The sequence below is a fragment of the Acartia tonsa genome, chromosome 3 (assembly GCF_053477335.1).
Source record: "Acartia tonsa isolate MP-2025a chromosome 3, ASM5347733v1, whole genome shotgun sequence".
Classification (NCBI taxonomy): domain Eukaryota; kingdom Metazoa; phylum Arthropoda; class Copepoda; order Calanoida; family Acartiidae; genus Acartia; species Acartia tonsa.
This window is the reverse complement of record NC_137262.1, coordinates 17537292-17556110: the sequence shown is the minus strand read 5'-3', so window position 1 is coordinate 17556110 and position 18819 is coordinate 17537292. Positions and strand designations below refer to the sequence as shown.

Genomic DNA, 18819 nt, shown 5'->3' with positions numbered 1-18819 from the left:
TTTTTTTATTTCATAAAATTTAATAATTGTTTGACATCTTCCTTAATAAACCTAATAAAGTTTTTTAAAACTTTTTGAACATTTTTGACAAAAATTAATTAACTTTGGCGAACCCTATGATTATTATTTAAGGTTAAGATAGGTTTTATTTAAAAATGGCTAATTACAAGTTTAAATTATTGTTTAATTTGGAAAAATTAAATGATAGTGTACTGGACAAGAGATTCTATCAATAGTTTATTTATTTTTAAAAATAACCACGAAACCTTTCATCTTTGGTTTATATTTTTTTATTTGGGTTTATTATGGATTTTAGTGAACAAAAGTGAATAACATACTATAATAGTGTTATTTAAATAAATATGAGATTCAGAAAACTACCTAGTATATGAGAATCAGATTTAAAGATAAAACTACCCCATTGCTTAAATTATTTGATTAAGCATTTTTTACATTGTATTAAATAAAGGACCAAATGAATTGAAAATGATTGCTAAAAGCTAAAGATATCTTAAATTCATAGAATTTTGAAATATATAGGTTGAAATAATATCCTACTTTATAACAAAAATAAAGATTAATAATCACAAAGAAACTTGAATGAAAAAGATTCTTATTAATATAATTAAAATCCTAACTATTAGAGTAAAGAAGTTTCGTCACCTAAGTAGACAGGTGTCCACCTACATCCTCACTGTTTAGTTTATTTTCACAAAACATTGTTCAAAACTTAAATGTCTCAAAGTTCAGTAATTTCAGGTTTACTTTGTTTTCTCGCCAATCTAGTCGCCAGGAGGGTGAAAAAGGCATCGTCCAAATCTTCACTACCCCACCTCTTACTGGATACAATTTTACTCCTTCTCATGGATTTATTGGAGGCCAAATTTCTTTGGAATAATGGAGTGTAACATTTTGGATCCTCCTCCCCATTTTCTACCTTAATATCTTCTAGCCTATTCAGACTGTAATGTGATAGATTTGGAGATTGAGGAATGGATTTGGAATTTTGAGGTATGACATCAGGAACTACGGCATAGTCTACCATATCATCACTGACATGTTTATCTTCCTTTTGAGGTAGAGTGGCATATAAAGCAGGAGCAGACCCTCCGTGAGTTACTATTCTTGGAGTCTGATATATGTCCTCTTTTTCTTTTTCATTATTTACTGATGAGGTTTTCTTCACATATAATATGAACCCTATGAAAAAGAAAAAGAATGTGAACGGAATGCTTAAAAACATTCCCAGACCAATAGTTGTGGGCCCATAATATCTGTCTTCTTTGAAGTTGATTTCATCATCTTGTTTATATGTTTCATAATTATTTTGGGGTGCACTTTTAACGTCAAATAAATCCAGTCCCAAGTCTTCTTTGGTATAAAAGTCATTTGAATCAAAAAATGTAACAAAATTATTGTTGTCATCAGGCTTGTTTTCAGTAATGGTTTCAGTAGCTAACTCAACATTTGCAATATTTTTATGATAAAACATATTTTCAGTTGAACTTTTTTCAAGTGTTTTTTCATTGTTGAAAAATGTCTCAATCTTATAAACTTTTGTAGAGGTTGTAGTTTTGATTGTTGTGGTTTCAACTATAGTGGATTTTGTAGTAAGAATTGTTGATGGTTCAATTGCTACAGTAGTTGATTCTGTTGCTATTGTTTCCAATGGTACAACAGGACTAAAAAACATTTTTATAGAAGATGGATCTTCTGGAGAAGTTGAAGCTTCTAATATTTTTTCAGTTGAAGATATAGTTGCATCTGAGTAAGTCGAGTCATCAAAATATTTTATGGGTTGTGCAATTGATTCAGAATCATTGATTATCAAATCTTCTACAGTCAGCTCAGGAGATTTGTGATCAGTAATTTCAATATTCTTGTTTGTTGTTGTGTCTTTGGCTATATTGTTGACAATAATATCATCTTTGATATCAGTTACCTCAGGATTAAGATCTTCTAATTTAATGGGAGCTAAATCAGGTCTAGATATGATATAACCATGAACTGATTTTACTTCCTTTGTGTTGGATCTGTCAATTGTATTAAAATCTTCTTGGTGAGAATTTTTAAAGAATATTTTGTCCTTGTTTGTTATTGACAAGTCTGGAGTAGAGGTATCTTGAAGGTCTATTACTGGTGCTATAGAAATATCAGCACAAGCTCTGTATTCCTCCTGCGGGCCACAGCCAAGGCATTCAGTTCCGTTCTCCAGTTTGCCCCAGGTTCTGGAGGTCAGATATCTCCAGCGCAGTAGGCAGTGGGTGCAGGACAGGTTGTCTGGTAGCTGGTAGGTCAACCTCAGGTCTGTTCCATCCGAGTTCTCTGGAGTTGGATAAAACAGGTAGGGGTCGTCCTGAAAAAAAAAATATGTTAGAAATATCAAAACAAACTTAAAGTTAAAAAAATGTCATGTGTGACGTCATAAAAAAATATGTCTAAAAGGGCGGATGAGAGAAGTGGGAAAGGAAACCCTTAATAAAGAGATAGATTAAGACGTATTTTTATGACGTCTCACATGAAACTTTTCAGTGCCATTACTTTTTCTGTGTATGTGTTTAATTATGTTTGAGTGATAGGATCAAAATTGCTTATTTTCTGCAACCAACCTTTTCATGAACGGACATCGCGAGCTAAAATGTAGCTTTGATACTAATATTTCTTTATAAATTTAAAATTTAGATTTAAGATATGCCTGTTGCTTCAAAAACAAAAATAGATTACAAAGAAACTAATATTATTAGCAAGAAAATATGGTATTCACGGCGTATTGTATGCATGTAAAAAAGCAAAACCCAAATCATACGCTCTAGAATAATTATAAATCTACACCTGCCCAATTAACTGCAACTTCGTCTCAGACAAACAATCTTGTACAGCCATTGAATTCTCCTGGAGTTTGTCCATGTCCAGGAACGGATCCAGGTTACAAAGCTCCAGGTAGAAAGATCCACGCTGGACTCCAACCAGCTGAAATCGTGTCTCGATCCTCTAAAATAAAAAAATAAATTGACTAAACAAGTTGATTTATGTCCATATGAAGAGCACCAATAACAATAGTTTGCTATTTTAATTGTATTGTTCTTCCAAATGTTAAGCTGTATATTCGGCTCTACAGCTACTCTACAACTCCGCTACTACAAGTAATTTAGTTGGGGAGGGGGGGGGGGGGAGGGTTACTTTGAAAAAACTGTAAATAAAATTAATATTTTTGGCCTTTAATACTTAATTAATAATAATGGAATGCCCCTATGAATAAGAAAATTGAAATATATAATCTATGATAGATTAAAGATAATCATTAATAAATTACATTTACACTTGTGCCCATACAAGTAAGGCAGATGGACAAATATACAATAGAGTTAAAATAGACCTCAAAACTAACGTAAAAAATATTCAAAAGGATAAAAAATTTCAGACTTCAACCGCTTAAAGTTTATAATTCAGTGACTAAATAATATTTATGTTGCTATTACGAATTTTTTTTTATCTCTTGATAATAAAATCTATTTCATAAATCAAAAACATATTTTAGTTTTAAATGAGTCTATGAAAATTGGTCTAATACCTATATCCCCATAAAACTTTTGTATTAGAATTTTGCAGTTACACAAAAGATATTCTGAAAAACAAATAAAGTAAATAAATATTATTTCCCTTCATCCTGACAATGGTAGATAAATAGACTGTTATATTGATTGTATTTCTTACAAAATAAACATTAGGGCTCATACAATTATTACCATTTCAGAAAATAAATATTGAGGATTGCGATTTTTAGGTAAACTTTATAGAAAGCAAGCTTAAAAGTGATCGGGGCAGGTTTATAGCTATTTTTAATAAAAGGTAAGAATCACAAAATAGAAAAAAATACACAAGAACAGTTTTGTTTGCTTGAAATGAATAGTTGAAAATTTAATCTAATAGATTTGATCTTAGTCTCCCCCTTTCAAGACTATGTGATTTAATTATGTATAATTTGTTCTTAAAGGAATAAATCATTAAATAAGAAAAGTCTGCCACTTTATGATATAAAACAATTCTAAAACGAAGGGAAAGCAAAACTGTTAAGCTAATATGTATCTGTAAATTATAAAGTAGTTTCGCTCTTATAAACAGACTTGAAATATCGATTAATAAATTAGAATATACATAACACCAGAACATATTACCAGGGATAAAGGGATAGATCATTGGACGACAAGGAAATCTTCCGCCCAAATTCGATTTTTTTCTAATGGTTAGTTAATATAAGGGGGGGAAAGGGTTGTAAATTATTTAACAGTAATTATCCTCTCCCTCCCTGCATAGTACTAGAACATAGCACACACTATTCTTTTCTCATTTCTAAATTCAATGGGGCATTCAATAATAAGTGTTCATGTGGTGTAATTAATATTCTGAAGTAGCACGGTTGTCGACAATAATGGATTTATTATCCATTGGATGTTACAGCAGATTTATATGTTCTCTAAAAAAGTGAAACTCTTAGCGGGCTAAAATAATTGCAGCGCAATAATATAAGTTATATAATATTTCAAGTTCGCTATATTTAGATAATTTACTTTGTTGTAATATTTGGAAACTTTTTGGCTAATAACATTTGAACTAATATATAAAGACCATTCTTCTATATATTGATTATACTATAGTTAATAGAGCTAGTCTATAAAACAGATGTATATATTGTATATTGTTATTATCATCATACTGTTATATAATTGAAAACTTTTATCTAGATCAAGATATAACTTGAATTAATTCATTTTTCTAAATGTTAATTTTATTGCTATCGGAAAAGTTTGAGACAAAATAGTCTTTATTGTTGTTAAATGAGAAAAATTAATTTAATTCCATTGTATTATATAATACTAGCGGCTTCGCCCCTAGTCTCTAGGGGCTTTGCCCCAAGAGGTATAATTAAATCTTTTATTACCTGGAGAGCCCCCACTCCACCAATATTTTAAATCATTAAAAAGAAAAAAAAATGGTGAGAGGATTTTTTGTTTTTAAGGGAGGTTGGGGGAGTCCCAACCCCCAAGAAAATAGCCTAAAACCACCTCAGGATCAGTAGGTATATTCCCTGAAGAGTAGAATCCGATCGGTTCAGTTGTTACCGAGATCTTAAGGGATAGACGGACAGATATCATTCTACTTTGTATTATAGATGGTTTTTTGTCTGTTAAGATCTTTCTAACCACTGAACCAATCAGTTTTCTTATTTTAAGGAAGCTTTAGATAAGTACTTGAATGGTTTAAAGCTATTTTAAAAAGTCTTTGGATTGTTGTCAAAATAAATGACTATTAAAGTTCTAGAAGAAATAAAACCATTCAAGTATCGAACAGTAAAGATATAGAGATAAACTAAAGGTTATATTACATGTATTAATAGTTTTTATATGAGGCAATAAAACGACACTTTGAGGAAGATAAATTTACCTAGTTTAACCCAAATCCTGTAAGCTGTAGGTATACATATCTTCTTATAGGGTTTTTATCTACCTTTTTGAAACAATTACTTTTAATGAACACTTGAAACTAATTTTAATGTGTCTTAATAGGGCTAAACATTGCAAAATTCGCTACCTAAATCAACATTTATATAACTGTGAATAAATAACTATAACAGAGAATCTATAATAGAAAACAAATAGAGAAATAAAATATATTTGTCTGATCATATAGTCATAATATCAATAAAGACAAATTAAATCCTTAAGGCAGAATCTAATTTTTAAGACAATTAAATTCTAGTTCATTTTCGTATCCTTTTATTCGTTGCAATATTCATAGGTTTATATCCTTACAATAACTGATAACAATTCAGATTTTTATCTTAAGAATGTGATACTCAACAGATTTCAATGTCATCAAGGACATGGTCAAGTCTTTTGATAAACAAAACCTGAGGGTTTGGCTCTAAATAGCATCATAACAAAATACGTTAAAACCATAGCAAAATTAATACGATTTAAGCAATGAGCATAAAAATCACCAAATGAGGTAATATGGGGGGGGGGGGGTAGGAATTGTTCTAACGATTTCGTTAAACATGCACAGAAAACTTAAATTGTTTTTAGAACAAATGGTAGCAATATAGAATAGATATCTTACATAAACCTTAAAACATATTTTCCTGTTTAAAACATTTGTTTATTGAGTAACTTGCAAAACCCGTTAAGTGACGTTTTATAACGATTAAAATCTTATATTATTATTTTTTAAATTTGGTTTTGTATAATCTGTTCCCTAGTAAAAATATACTAGTATTGCGAGATATATATTTCTTTCTTCCATTTTAATAAAAAATATTTCGGAAAATTTTTACCTGTACCTCTCCCTAAATGTCATATGACAGAGTAGGATGTCAAAATATTTAAAGATTTACAAAAGATAGGGCAAATCATGGATTAGCTACGTAGTACATGGGTTTAAATGATCAAAAATATGATTAATAAAAATTAGCTAAAATTTTACATGCCATCTAAAATGATTAGGACATCTTTGGAAAGCAGAAAGTTTGATATGCAAAGCATTGAAAAGTTCTAACTAATATTTAATTGTTGATATTTAGGAATTTTAATTTAAAGGGCTGGCATAAGAGTAAAATCTTTGGCTCATATATGTAGCTCCCCTACTGGGATAAGCTACTTGACTTTACATATTTTCCATTGCACTCGGTGTTTACATAATACAGTAAATTTTCATAGAAACAAAGGCTTTTATCTGTAAGGAAGGTTATGGGTTCGAATCTTGGCGTAAACAACCTCATAAAATAAGACATCTAATTAATTTTTAATTCTGCTTCGTCAGATGTGTGAAAATAAGAATTTGATAGGCAGAACATTTAATGAAGTCTTCTGGTAAACAGTATTGACTTAACAAGAGATTTTGTTCGAAAAAACTCCAAATCTAACAAGTTTGCGTTTTCCAACCTTCCTCACACTTTTCAACGTCGCTACTAAAGTAAAATAGCATAAAGATGGTATTTATACCTGCAAAAAATAGAGCTCAGAGTGGTTCTAACGGTATGCGTAGTATTTTTCTACCACTAACACAAGCCGCGTAATTTGTGTTTTTAAAAAGGGAGCACTTTCGGCACGACTTTTATATACTATTAATAAGAGCATTGCCAATAAGATTATCTTATCTATGTTGAAACGTGTGGACACTTTAAAATCAGCAGTGGTATATATATGAATAACCCATCAGATTTCAATTTTAAAATTTTCTTAATTTCCCAAATATGATTGAATAGTTTAATATCTTTCCAATGAAAATTACCAGAGACAGTTTCTTATATTCTGAAAATTGAATCAGGAAACCCTCAACAAAGCAATAACTTGAAGGAATATAATCAATTTGTCCTAAAAGATATACTAGTGGATTTTCCCTTGCCTCTAGGACCTTCGCCTAAATCCTTGATATGAACAGTTGGTATATTACCTAAAAAGCAAAGCCAAAATTTCAATTGGACAAACGAACATACATATAGACAGGAGGGCATAAATCTACTTTGTATTAAAAAATATACGTAATAATTTACCTTCTAAACTGTGATAAAACCATTATTATAATTTTATTGATGAAAACATCTCCCTTTATGGTTTTAATATGCAATGATCATAACGCACATGTGAAATTTAAAGTGTAAATTTAAGGATAACTAAAACTTTCACCAAGAATAGCGTAACTACGCTAAAGCTAGTCTGCTACGTATAAAACATTTCCTTGAATTACTGTATGATAGATCATTGATATCCTTTAAAATAATTATTTTTAGGGACTAATTCCTATTACAGGACAATCAAATTCTTATTTTACCCTCTAAAATATTTTATTTTGTCTAAGTTGTACCTGCTTTTGTGAGTAATTTCTTGAGATGATTCCCTCACCAAACTCTCCTCCAATTTCATGAGGTCTTGGCATGGGCAGGCCATAATCATCGCCGCACACGCCGCATTTGTTGGACCACTGCCGATGCTGTCGGTCAACCCCGCCGCAGTTCAACCTAAAATCAAATAAAAACTTAAGTTCTAATGGGGTTTTAATTTTGATGGGGTAGGGAGTAGTGACATAATAACTACACCTCCTCCAAATAGCTCAAAACCTGCCTTGAACAAAGTTTTGTGTAGCCCATGAAAATTAATCAAATTTCCTAAAAATTGTGGAATAATCTGTCCATCCGTTTAAGAGATCTTAACATTAAAGTATAGAGGAAAGAGTCGCATTATCGACAGCCTAAATAATATATTATTATTTATGGAATTAAAATAATAATTTTGTTAACAACCAAATATTGTAAGTTAAAAGCCAAAGGGATAGGATTTTATCAATTAATTATGTTTTTGTCAATAGAATTGAAACTTGAGCCTTCATGGGATGTAATTTATATTAAGAAATATAATATTTGTGTTGGTAATGCAGGTCTCAGTAAAAAAACTAACTATATATGACATACAGACGAACAGACATTTGCCAAAAGTAGCTGCGCTTCTAAGCATACTGGCTATGTGTATGAATGCCCTAAGTGAGATTTTGATAAATAAATCAATTAACATTATGAAAATCCTAACACTCAATAATGAAAGTATGTGTTAATTATTTCTTTGAGAAAAATGTGAATATTTGAAAAATTGAATTAATGTTTTGATTCTAAAGAATTGCTTCGTGTAAATACGCAAAACAGTGTGTATACAATTTAGCATATTTGGTAAAAAAAATTATAGCTAATCTAAATCTTGATTTGCTTTGTTTTATTTGAGTAAAGGGGTGTGTAAAGTTAAAATTACTTGCCCTTTTGCTAAGTATATGTTATGAAGTTATGAACAGTTTATTGTTTTAGTAACAGTAACAATGATTGCTGTGTCTGCGATTGTTGTCATGATTATTTTGTTTTTTTGGTAAAGATTCAAAGAATTTTCGCATTACCTACTGCGTTGCCTAGCATTATAAAATTAAAGCATGACTCAATATCTGATATATATAGCTAAATCTAAACTATTAATGTTGTTTTGAAAGAACGACACGTTGCATGTTCTGAGTCCTGTAGTTAATGTTTACTTTTCATTACAATTCTAAACACTTGAAATATTACAAAATATTCACAACAGTGTCAACAACGTAAATATTTTCAACATTTTCTTACACTTCCTTTTGTCTCCCTTCGTTTTATCCTTTTAACAATAAGTACTGGGATCAGTTCCAATTGTGACCTTGAGGAAGAAACATGTCCTTGAAGTGTGATATTTGACCTATATTCAAATTATGTGAATAAAGGGTTAAATACCCCTACATTTGACTTATCACCTGTCTTATCATAATACATCTTACATAACAATTTTAACTTAAATGCAGTTTTTTTTTTCTATTAACTTAAACAACTCCTTTCCCATCTGAAATATATGAATTCTTTTTTTTGCCACTTAATCCAGAATTCTCATTTTTATAATAGCTACCCCCCCCCCCCCCCCCTCTTTACCTAAATGCCTCTTTTCGGTAGAGAGGAAAGACTTTTTTTAATGAACATGGACAGTGAAAACAACAAAACGAATGACACTAAAAGTGACAAAAATGCTGAGCTTGAAGCTCTGGCACTAACAGTTAAAAATCTCGAAAACAGAATTGTTAAACTTGAAACAGAAAATAAAGCTAACAAAGCTCTTCTTGATAACATTGAGAAGAACAAAGCATCGACCATGGAAGTGAAAAAAGTGAAAAAAATTTTGAATATTCAAGAAAAACCTAAACCACAAAATCTAAACAGTAACTCACTGGACCCCCTGCTTGCCAGAATTGGTGCATCTGCTCACATCCCTAATGTATCTGACCTAGGAATATCTGTGCTAGAAAGTGAATGGAAATTCAAAGATTCACATTTTGATTCCATCGCTAAAGTATTTGGCAATAGCTCTAGCATAGTCAAGATTGTCCAACTACAGTCCAAAATAAATGGTTCAGGACATACATCTTACCCAATTAACATTTATTTCAGCTCTGAAACTCACAGAAGCCAGGCCGTCAGCTATTTACGCAACAAGTGCAAGGCCAATGGACTTCAACAGCCTAATATACAATTTTCTCTTTCAGGTTTTCCAGACGTACAAAGCAGAGTTAAACAGACAACTAGCATCCTACACAATCTGAAGGCCAACAACGAAATCTCCAAATATTGTATTTCGAACTTTTGTTTATCAGATAATGTAATTATCCCTCTTTATCAGGTGAAATGCAGGAATGACAGTTCATGGAGCAAAACAAAAGAGTGTAAAACAGTTTCTTTTTTTAGCTCCGAGATTTCTGCCAAAGAAAACTCAGAACAAGTCCCATCCCTGGCCGATTTAATCAAAGAACATGTGAAAAAGATCCAGGCATGCGAAGGCATTCCTCCTCCTCCCCCCAAAATAACCCTGCATAATTTGATTTCAGATAAGCTGGCAGGACAAGAGCAAAGAGACAATGCTAAGAGCATGGACAACACAGGATGTACACAAAATAGAGAGACTACTAGATCTCCTTCAAAGAGGCCGCTACAAAGAGAAGATATCAATCAGGAAAGGGGCAAAAAAATTCCCAGACCTAATTCTTCTTTTATTTCAGCTTTCAAAGGGAGAGATGAGACTTTGCCTAAAATCCCCCCTCCTTTCCCCCTCCAACCAGCTACAAATGGGACAAGTCACATTAACTCCACCCCTTCAAACCATCTTCCTAACACCACAAATGAGCCAAATTACAACAACCCCACCCCATCAAACCATATACCCAACACCACATGTACCCCAACCCACCCCCCAACTGGTTTTATCCAATCCCAAATTCCTCCTCCCATTACAACTCCAAGCTTTCTTCACACAGGGATTATTTCGGACCCTTATATTTATAGTTATAACAGTAATTTCCCCATCCTCCAATCTCCTTATCAAACTTACCCACAAATTTCTTCCTCCCACCCCGTCCCATTCCCCCCAAACACACCCCTACTCAGTTCAGACGTGTAAAAAAACTATTAGCTATATTCACATAAAATAACAAACTATTCATTCATTTTTAAAAGCGAAGCTTTTCTATAATTAGGGTCGGTCCGTCCTTACGTCCGTCACGGATAGCTTTTTTCATTAATTTAGGCATGTTAGAATTGTCCTATCGATTCAAAGTTGCTTGGTGATTCCCTTAGTAGTTAGGTATGATTTAGAAAGCGGAGCAACTCTATAATCATTACCAATATGGCCGTACGTCCATCTTAAACATGTTGATTTTTTTGTTGTTTTTTTTAGCAAAAAATTTTTATGTGAACTTATCATCTGATTGAGCTGATATTTGGTATATTGATTCCTGGGACAACAAAGTATAATGTAATAAGCGAAGCAACTCTATAATCAAGTCCTAAAAATGTAAATATGTCCATAAACATTGTCCTGAATCAAGCAGTTTTTTTCAACAAATTTACTTACATTTTTGCTTTGACTCCTATACATTTATGCTATAATTATTCAGTTCTGACACTATACAAGTATTAATGTCTGTTTGTATGACCGTTTCAGAGCTTCGCTGTTATAGATGTTGTCATCCTTGTTGTATAATGACTTATAGCTACAATATTATAAGTGTAGCATCTCTATAATCAAATCCTAAATGGTAAGAACGTACATTTACTTATTTGGAATTCCAAATTAGTTAAAAAATTCAGTCTTAAAAAATAACATTCAACTATTAAGTTCTGACACTCTACAAGAGTTATTGTTCACTTACCCTTTCTGATGTATTTAGAGCTTACCCTTGTAGAAGTTAACATCCTTATTTTTATAATAGAGAGCTAATTTTTTTTGGCAAATAGTAACAATTCGTTACAGCTATTTTTATTAAAAGATAATGATAGTAAGAAACCCTTGCATACTATAATTTGTAGACAAAGTGTTAAAAATGTCAAATGTACGGGAAATCTTTCATTGGTGTTTTTTTTTAGGTAACAATTGTGTATTTGGCTTGGTCTGAAGCCATAGACTAATTAAAATTCAGGCAAAGAAAAATAGAAGTTAGGCTTCTATAACCCTTTCTGGGGTGTGCTTCACCCCTCCCCCCCCCCCCATATCTTGTATATATATATTTAATTCTATTTGTTTTAGATTATGACTGAGGATTTTAGCTTTAACATTGTTTTTGGAAATGTTAGAGGCCTGAATGCCTCTTTAGGGCAGACATATGGATCTTACAGAACAAGCAGAGTATCATCCAAAATTCAGGAGCTAGACTATTACAATAATTATGGAACCCCTACGCTGTATGCATTACTTGAGACAAAATTAAAACCTGACAAAAAAACCCCTAAATTACCCAATCACATTCAGTATGTAGGAGAAACAAGCAACACTAATGGAGGCATACTATTGTATGGACACAAAACTTTAGATCTTAACTCATTTCATGTTATTCATTCTAAACATGCCGTTTTTGTTAAGTTAAACTTAAAAAACAGGGTCATAAACAATGTAATAGTCTATCTACCTAATAATATAAGAGAATGTCTAGAAGTGCTACACAACATTGAAAAATTCTTGGATAGAGAGAATATTGTTTCTTTTTGCCTGTATGGCGATTTCAATATCGATTTTCAGTCTAAAAATCACATAACAAAAGCAAAAAAATTAATTAAAGTTCTTGAAAAATTCAGACTTTTTGATCTAACAGAAAAACTAAATTGCAAACCAGATTTCACCTGGCATGCCGTACGCAATGGAAAGCTTCATACTAGTACAATTGATCATTTTTTTACTAACATTGATGGCTTCTCAACTATCAAATTTCAACACAATAGTTTCTCTGACCATAAACATGCAACTGTTTTCCTTAAAAAGCCATTTATTTATAGTCCACCTAAGTGGAAGACGTTTTTATTCAACAAAGCAGATTTTATTGATTTATTAAAAAAAGAAACAATATCCTTTCTCATAGATAATGCTAAGCCTGGAAAAATTACAAACAGCAAGGATTTTTATCTCAATAATCCAACATTACTAGAAAATGAATTAGATTTTTCACATCTTGAATATCATGAAACCTCTGCTTTTTTTAACTTAATAGTTCATCTAAAAAAACAACATGATAAATACTTTTCTAAACATAAACTTGCAAATTGTGAAAAAGTCCAAAATTTTGAGAAAAAAATCGATGAGCTAATCAACAAAATCAAATGCAATCCAAGCAGCATAACAGCGGAACAAATCACACATATTAAAACAGAACAACAGGAATATTTTAAAATTCTAGTATATTCAAACTCAGAATTTAAAATAATGCAACGAATTCAGTCAGACGGCGGAAATAATAGCTATACATTCAGGCACATTAGGAAAAATAGGTCAAAAAGTTATAAATTTAAAATTGATGGTAAAAATATTACATGTCCTAAAGAAATTTCTGAAATTTTTGCCAATAACTATGCCAACATTGTAAGTCCAGAAACTTTGCCTAGCTCAAATTTAGAACAACTCTTGGATGAATATGACCTTTCATTAGACAAAATTTTTCCTAAAATTAAATCATTAACTAATCCTTTTTCTAATGCTGCAGAATTTAAACATTGCATAAATTCCATGAAAAGCACGTCAGCTCCTGGTAATAGTTCTGAACCAAAACAACTATTTTGGTTTTTAATCAACTTTTTGCCGAAATTTATCACTGAAGCACTGAACAATTTATATCTTATAGATATAGATTCTAGTCCATTTAAATACATTAAGGATAGGAATATAATCTATATTCCCAAAAAAGGTTTTGACTTATCTTTACCGGAGCATTTTCGCCCCATAGCCCTGCTTGAAATAATTTACAAAATTCTTTCTAAAGCCTTAAATAAGAAACTTTGTAAGCATCTAGATAAAATTGTGCACAGTGAACAGTTTGGATTCGTTCCTAAGAGAAATATGGCGAATGCTTCATTAAATATAACAACAGCTATTAATAAAATTGTCAAAGTTAAACAAGATGCCCAAGTAATAAGTTTTGACTTTCATCGTGCATTCGACACAGTTCTTAACTGTGTCATGGATGACATTCTATTTTTTATATTCCCTGAAGGTAATTTCGCTCAAGCCTTTACAACTTTGACAAAAAACGGCCGGTTTCGTTCCTGTATTAATGGTTTTTTTTCAGGGTACATTAAGTACAAACGTGGAGTTAGCCAAGGGGATCCACCATCAGGGTCAAAATTCATAATTCTAAACTATATATTTATTGCATTACTTGAAAGCAAAAGTCTGAAACATATTTTTTTTAAAATTGGCAATGCACATTTAAGGCCTAAAAGCTATGCAGACGACAACCTTGCAATTACTCAAATTAAAACTTCAACAGATGTTTTAAAACTCAAGTGTTTACTCTCTAAATTAGAAAAAGGTCTCGGTCTATGTATTAATTTTAACAAAACCAAAATCCTAGTTTTTGGCACTTTTCCAGAAAACCTTTCTTCAATCGGTCAAATTGTAGACAAAATAAAACACTTGGGAATATTTTTAAGTTTTGACCTTGAATATGCAAGACAACAAACTTACAAAGAATTATGCATTAAACTTGAGAGAAAAGCTTGCAGTATGCCTATGCAATCTGGATTTAACATCTTAAAACGTCGCAACCTGTGTAACTCCCTACTATCCTCCCTGGCATTTCACATCTATAGAGTTTTTCCACCAGGACAAGAAATTTGCCAAAAAATTTGGAAAATTTCTAATAAATTTTTATGGAGTATCAAGAAACCTGATGGCAGTTTAGCATTTAGATACAAGATAGCATCACACAGGATAGAGCTAGATTTGGTTAATGGTGGGCTAAAAATGCTGCGACCAGAACAACAGTCCTTTTCTATTTTTATTAACAGTTTCATGAATTGCCTCAAATACTCTGCCATACACAAAGATACCACAATTGGAATTTTATTTGCACATAAACATTTACCTATCTCCTCCCTGCTAAAAAACTTTAGTTACCAAACCTTATTAAAACATTTGAGTATATTTAAAGCAATTTACCCCTGTAATGGTGGAGAATATTTTGAAAAGGCAATTGCATATTTCCACGACATTGAAACAAATAAAAAAACATTTTTTCATTCCCCAATTTTAACTTCACACTTTTCAAATATTTCAACTCCTTTTAATAAAAAAGATGTAAATATCTTAGAAAAGGCCAACAAAATAACCATTGCATCAATTCTTGAGACTCGCGAAATTAACAACAAAACTATTTTTTTGCCCCAACTTAAAGCCAATCTATTTCAAACAATCCCTGACCTAGCTCTAATAAATAAGTTGAACGAAGTTGTCAAAGCTGCCAGATCATTGGTACCACTTACAAGCTTTGAAAAAAACCACATCCGGAAATTGAACAAACCTTTGAGTGCCATCCATAACGAGAACAAGAGTATCTACTCTCTATTCTTCAAACAAATAAACAGAGAGAAAATTTGCCAACAACACCCTGCGCTCAAAACAAGAATAAGAGATAATCTATTTGTACCTGACCAAGAACTTTTGACGAAGAGCTTTAAAAAAATCATCAACCTACCTATCTTGTTACATTATAAAAATTTTTTTATTGAGCAAATCAGCCGTACTTTAATAAGTAAAAATAAACTTTTCAAATTTAAATTATCCAGCACAAACTTATGTTTAAAATGTAATACAGAAAGCACAACTGAACACGAAATTTTTGAATGCCTGTTTCCAAAATTTTTTAGCCATAAACTTGCACTGTTTCTTGACGATAAATATAATGAAAGCAGGCCAGAATTTATATTTCTTAAAGATACATTTTATCTGTATAATATGTACTATGAAGATTTTTCAACCAATGAGTATATTCAATTATCACACCTTATATTAGCTGCTAAAGATAGATCAATGAAAATCAGTAAAGAAGAAAAATTTTTAAATTGGAATGAAAATAATTTGTTTGCACACTCTCTGTTAGTAACTCAATTTACCTTTAAACTTCTTGAGAAAGCAGGCCTAGAAAACGATCTCATATCCAATTTTTCAAAATTCCTAACTGCATAAGTCATAATATTATATTATTAAAATTACCATTTGTAAAACTATCTTGTTAACTTAACCCAAAATCTATAACCTTACTATTAATTTTTTCTTGTATATTGTTTCAAAATGAAATAAATATTTTAAATGTAAATGTAATGTAACAATAAGTACTGGCAGCTAGGCCCCTAGCATCTATGCAGAGACTCTACATTCAATGGGATAGAAATGGGCAGAACAATTTGAGAACTAAATCAGTTTACTGGTTATCAAAATATTAAGCTAAAGACAAAAAAAAACTTACTACTTCAATATGATACAAGTAGCTGCCTGCTCTTAGCCTCCTGGAAGGAGGTACCTTATGGACTTAATGGTTGTGCTACACATACACGTAAAATATTCTTGTATAATAGGATATATTTTTATTTTTTTTCCATAATTTTCTTACAATCTGTTTATTGCAGAAAAATCTATAATATCACTCATTTTTAACAAACCGTACTCATTGGACTTCTTAATTATTATTCACAGGATTTTAAGAGTATTTAATTTAATCCAATATCCTCCCTAAATAGGAGCGATTGACAAACGTCTTTCTCGTATTCATTCATATCCGGTGGATAGGAACCGGTTCATACGAAAAAACTATGTCTAGCATCGAATTATATCCAGCTTTCTACGGATATAGAATGCACAATCATAAGATTAAAACCAGTTTTTTTTAGCCGGTGCCTTCGGCACCTCGGGGCTAAAAAAACTAGTTTTAATCTTATAATTGTACATTCTACATCCGCGGAAAGCCGTTTATAATACGATGCGAGAAATAACTATTCCTTCATTTGAACCATTTCCCTAGCATAAAAACAAACAGGACAATTGGGAAATTAATATTTATTGGCAAACAATATTGATTTGTCTATTTCCCATAACTCTATCCTATTTAACCAATTAAAGAAAATAGGAGGGGTAGTCTAGAAATAGGTTGGCATGTAAAGGAATATAAAATGCGTTGGTTTGACAAGAATTTTGTTATTAAAGATTAACCATGTAAACTTTTTTCCTGCTCATTTATGAATTGGGATGAAATAAGTACAGTACATGCTTATTGATTTCTCCAACCATTTGGCTTGATAATGTAATTGTAAATAATTGTAAAAACAAAGGAAATATAAAATTAAATTAACAATTGCCTGATTTGCTTTTCCGCTTTCTTATATCCTTGTTATTGATAATAATAGTTAATCATACAGATAAATGGGAATAGGACAATGGTTCTTAAAAAATAATTATTTATATAAAATTAAGATTTAATAAATTAATACATATGATTTATTAACTATTTATATGAGCAAATAAATTTCATAAGATTTATTTAATTTTCAACGTACAACTATTGAGTTAATTGTTTTCCATGGAGTAATTGGTTTGAATCTCAGCTTTACAGACGTTTATAAAGCATTAACTGCTGTTATGTCAGATACACGACATTATCATTGTAAAAGTAGGAAGAATGCAATAGCCCATAACAGGTACAAGTTGGGACTCACAGTCACTTAAGATATTAAAAGATGGAATAAAAACAAGTTCCTTACGAGTATGACCAACTGAAAAGAACAATTCTAGAAGGTACTAATCAGATTATTGGATCCACAAAAACAAACAAATTAGGATTTAATCTTATTAACTATACATGATTTATGATTATTATCCCATGCAACTTAATATAAAAATATTAGCTAATAAAATATGATCCATTTAAGACAAAACAATAAAAGATTAATGAACAACGAATAAGAGCACCGCAAGACAGGTTTTTAAAGGGATTAGACAGGTTGATACAACAGGTTATAATAATTTTTAACAAGGACAATTTTGTTCCTAAGGAGTACAACTATTATTGAAGAAAGATCACTTAGAAACTGGTTACTAAGGATTTAGACAAATTGATGGTATTATTCAAGAAATTAACAAGAATAAATTTGTCAGTACGTAGAACAGCTATCACAGAAGAATGAAGAATACAATAATATGCACAGAAACTCCTTGAAATTTATCTTGGAAATGTTAAACTTTTACATTAAGTATTAGGATAAATAAGTTCATAAATAATTGCCACTTTTTATACCTTAAATGAAATGGCAGTATATTAACTTTTAATAAAAGAATAGAATGAATATGCACTTATCCTATTTACAGAGTTTATAGATGCATTAACAAATTATATAATATTTCATTGATTTTATGCATTATGAGTCATAAAAAAATACTTGTCACCAATGACTAATATGTAGCTTCACTACTATTCATACAAAAGCGTACCTGTGATCATCATAATCCTGGTTGGACTTGATACCCGCCCTCCAGAGTGACCCTCTGCCCGGCGGGTCCAACATCCTACCTCCCCCACCGGCCACCAACCCTTCCAAGGGGCATAGCAACAGCAATATATGAATAAAACCCTCCATGGGGGTCTTGATCACTTTTGTTTATTTTAGAATCGTATTAGTATGCAATTTATGTTCACTTCACCACGTCAACATTTAACCAACTGAGCTTTATTATTCTTATTATTATTCTAACCCCTCCCATCCCCCCCCTCATGGTGTTTATACATAACGGATGAGAAATATATAAATCTAGAAATTAAAGTTGAAGAGTATCAAATTAAATACGACAATAATAGAGCAGCAAATATAAGAAAACTAGATTTTAAATTAAAGTTGAATTACAAAATCATAATTTAGTAATAGAAAAGAAAACTTTAGATTTTAAGTAGCTGCACCACTAATTGTAG

The 18819-nt window shown here is 31.2% G+C and overlaps 1 protein-coding gene across 1 annotated transcript; it reads right to left on the bottom strand.

The window, feature by feature from the left end:
* LOC145313505 (uncharacterized) lies at positions 1-18575 on the bottom strand. Its single transcript, XM_080152942.1, has 4 exons — positions 18345-18575; positions 7861-8014; positions 2833-2991; positions 1-2356 (listed from the first exon to the last, which is right to left on the bottom strand). The coding sequence occupies exons 1-4, from the start codon at positions 18488-18490 to the stop codon at positions 740-742; spliced, it is 2076 nt and encodes a 691-aa protein (XP_080009068.1). The 5' UTR covers positions 18491-18575; the 3' UTR covers positions 1-739.
* Positions 18576-18819: the final 244 nt, after the last annotated feature.

Excerpts from the sequence above, each read along its gene's own strand:
- LOC145313505 (XM_080152942.1), bottom strand. The coding sequence starts at position 18,490 with ATGGAGGGTTTTATTCATATATTGCTGTTGCTATGCCCCTTGGAAGGG. Across the intron at positions 8,015-18,344 it reads CAGGATTATGATGATCACAG|GTTGAACTGCGGCGGGGTTG; the intron begins GTACGCTTTTGT and ends ATTTGATTTTAG. Across the intron at positions 2,357-2,832 it reads AGTTGCAGTTAATTGGGCAG|GACGACCCCTACCTGTTTTA; the intron begins GTGTAGATTTAT and ends TTTTTTTTTCAG.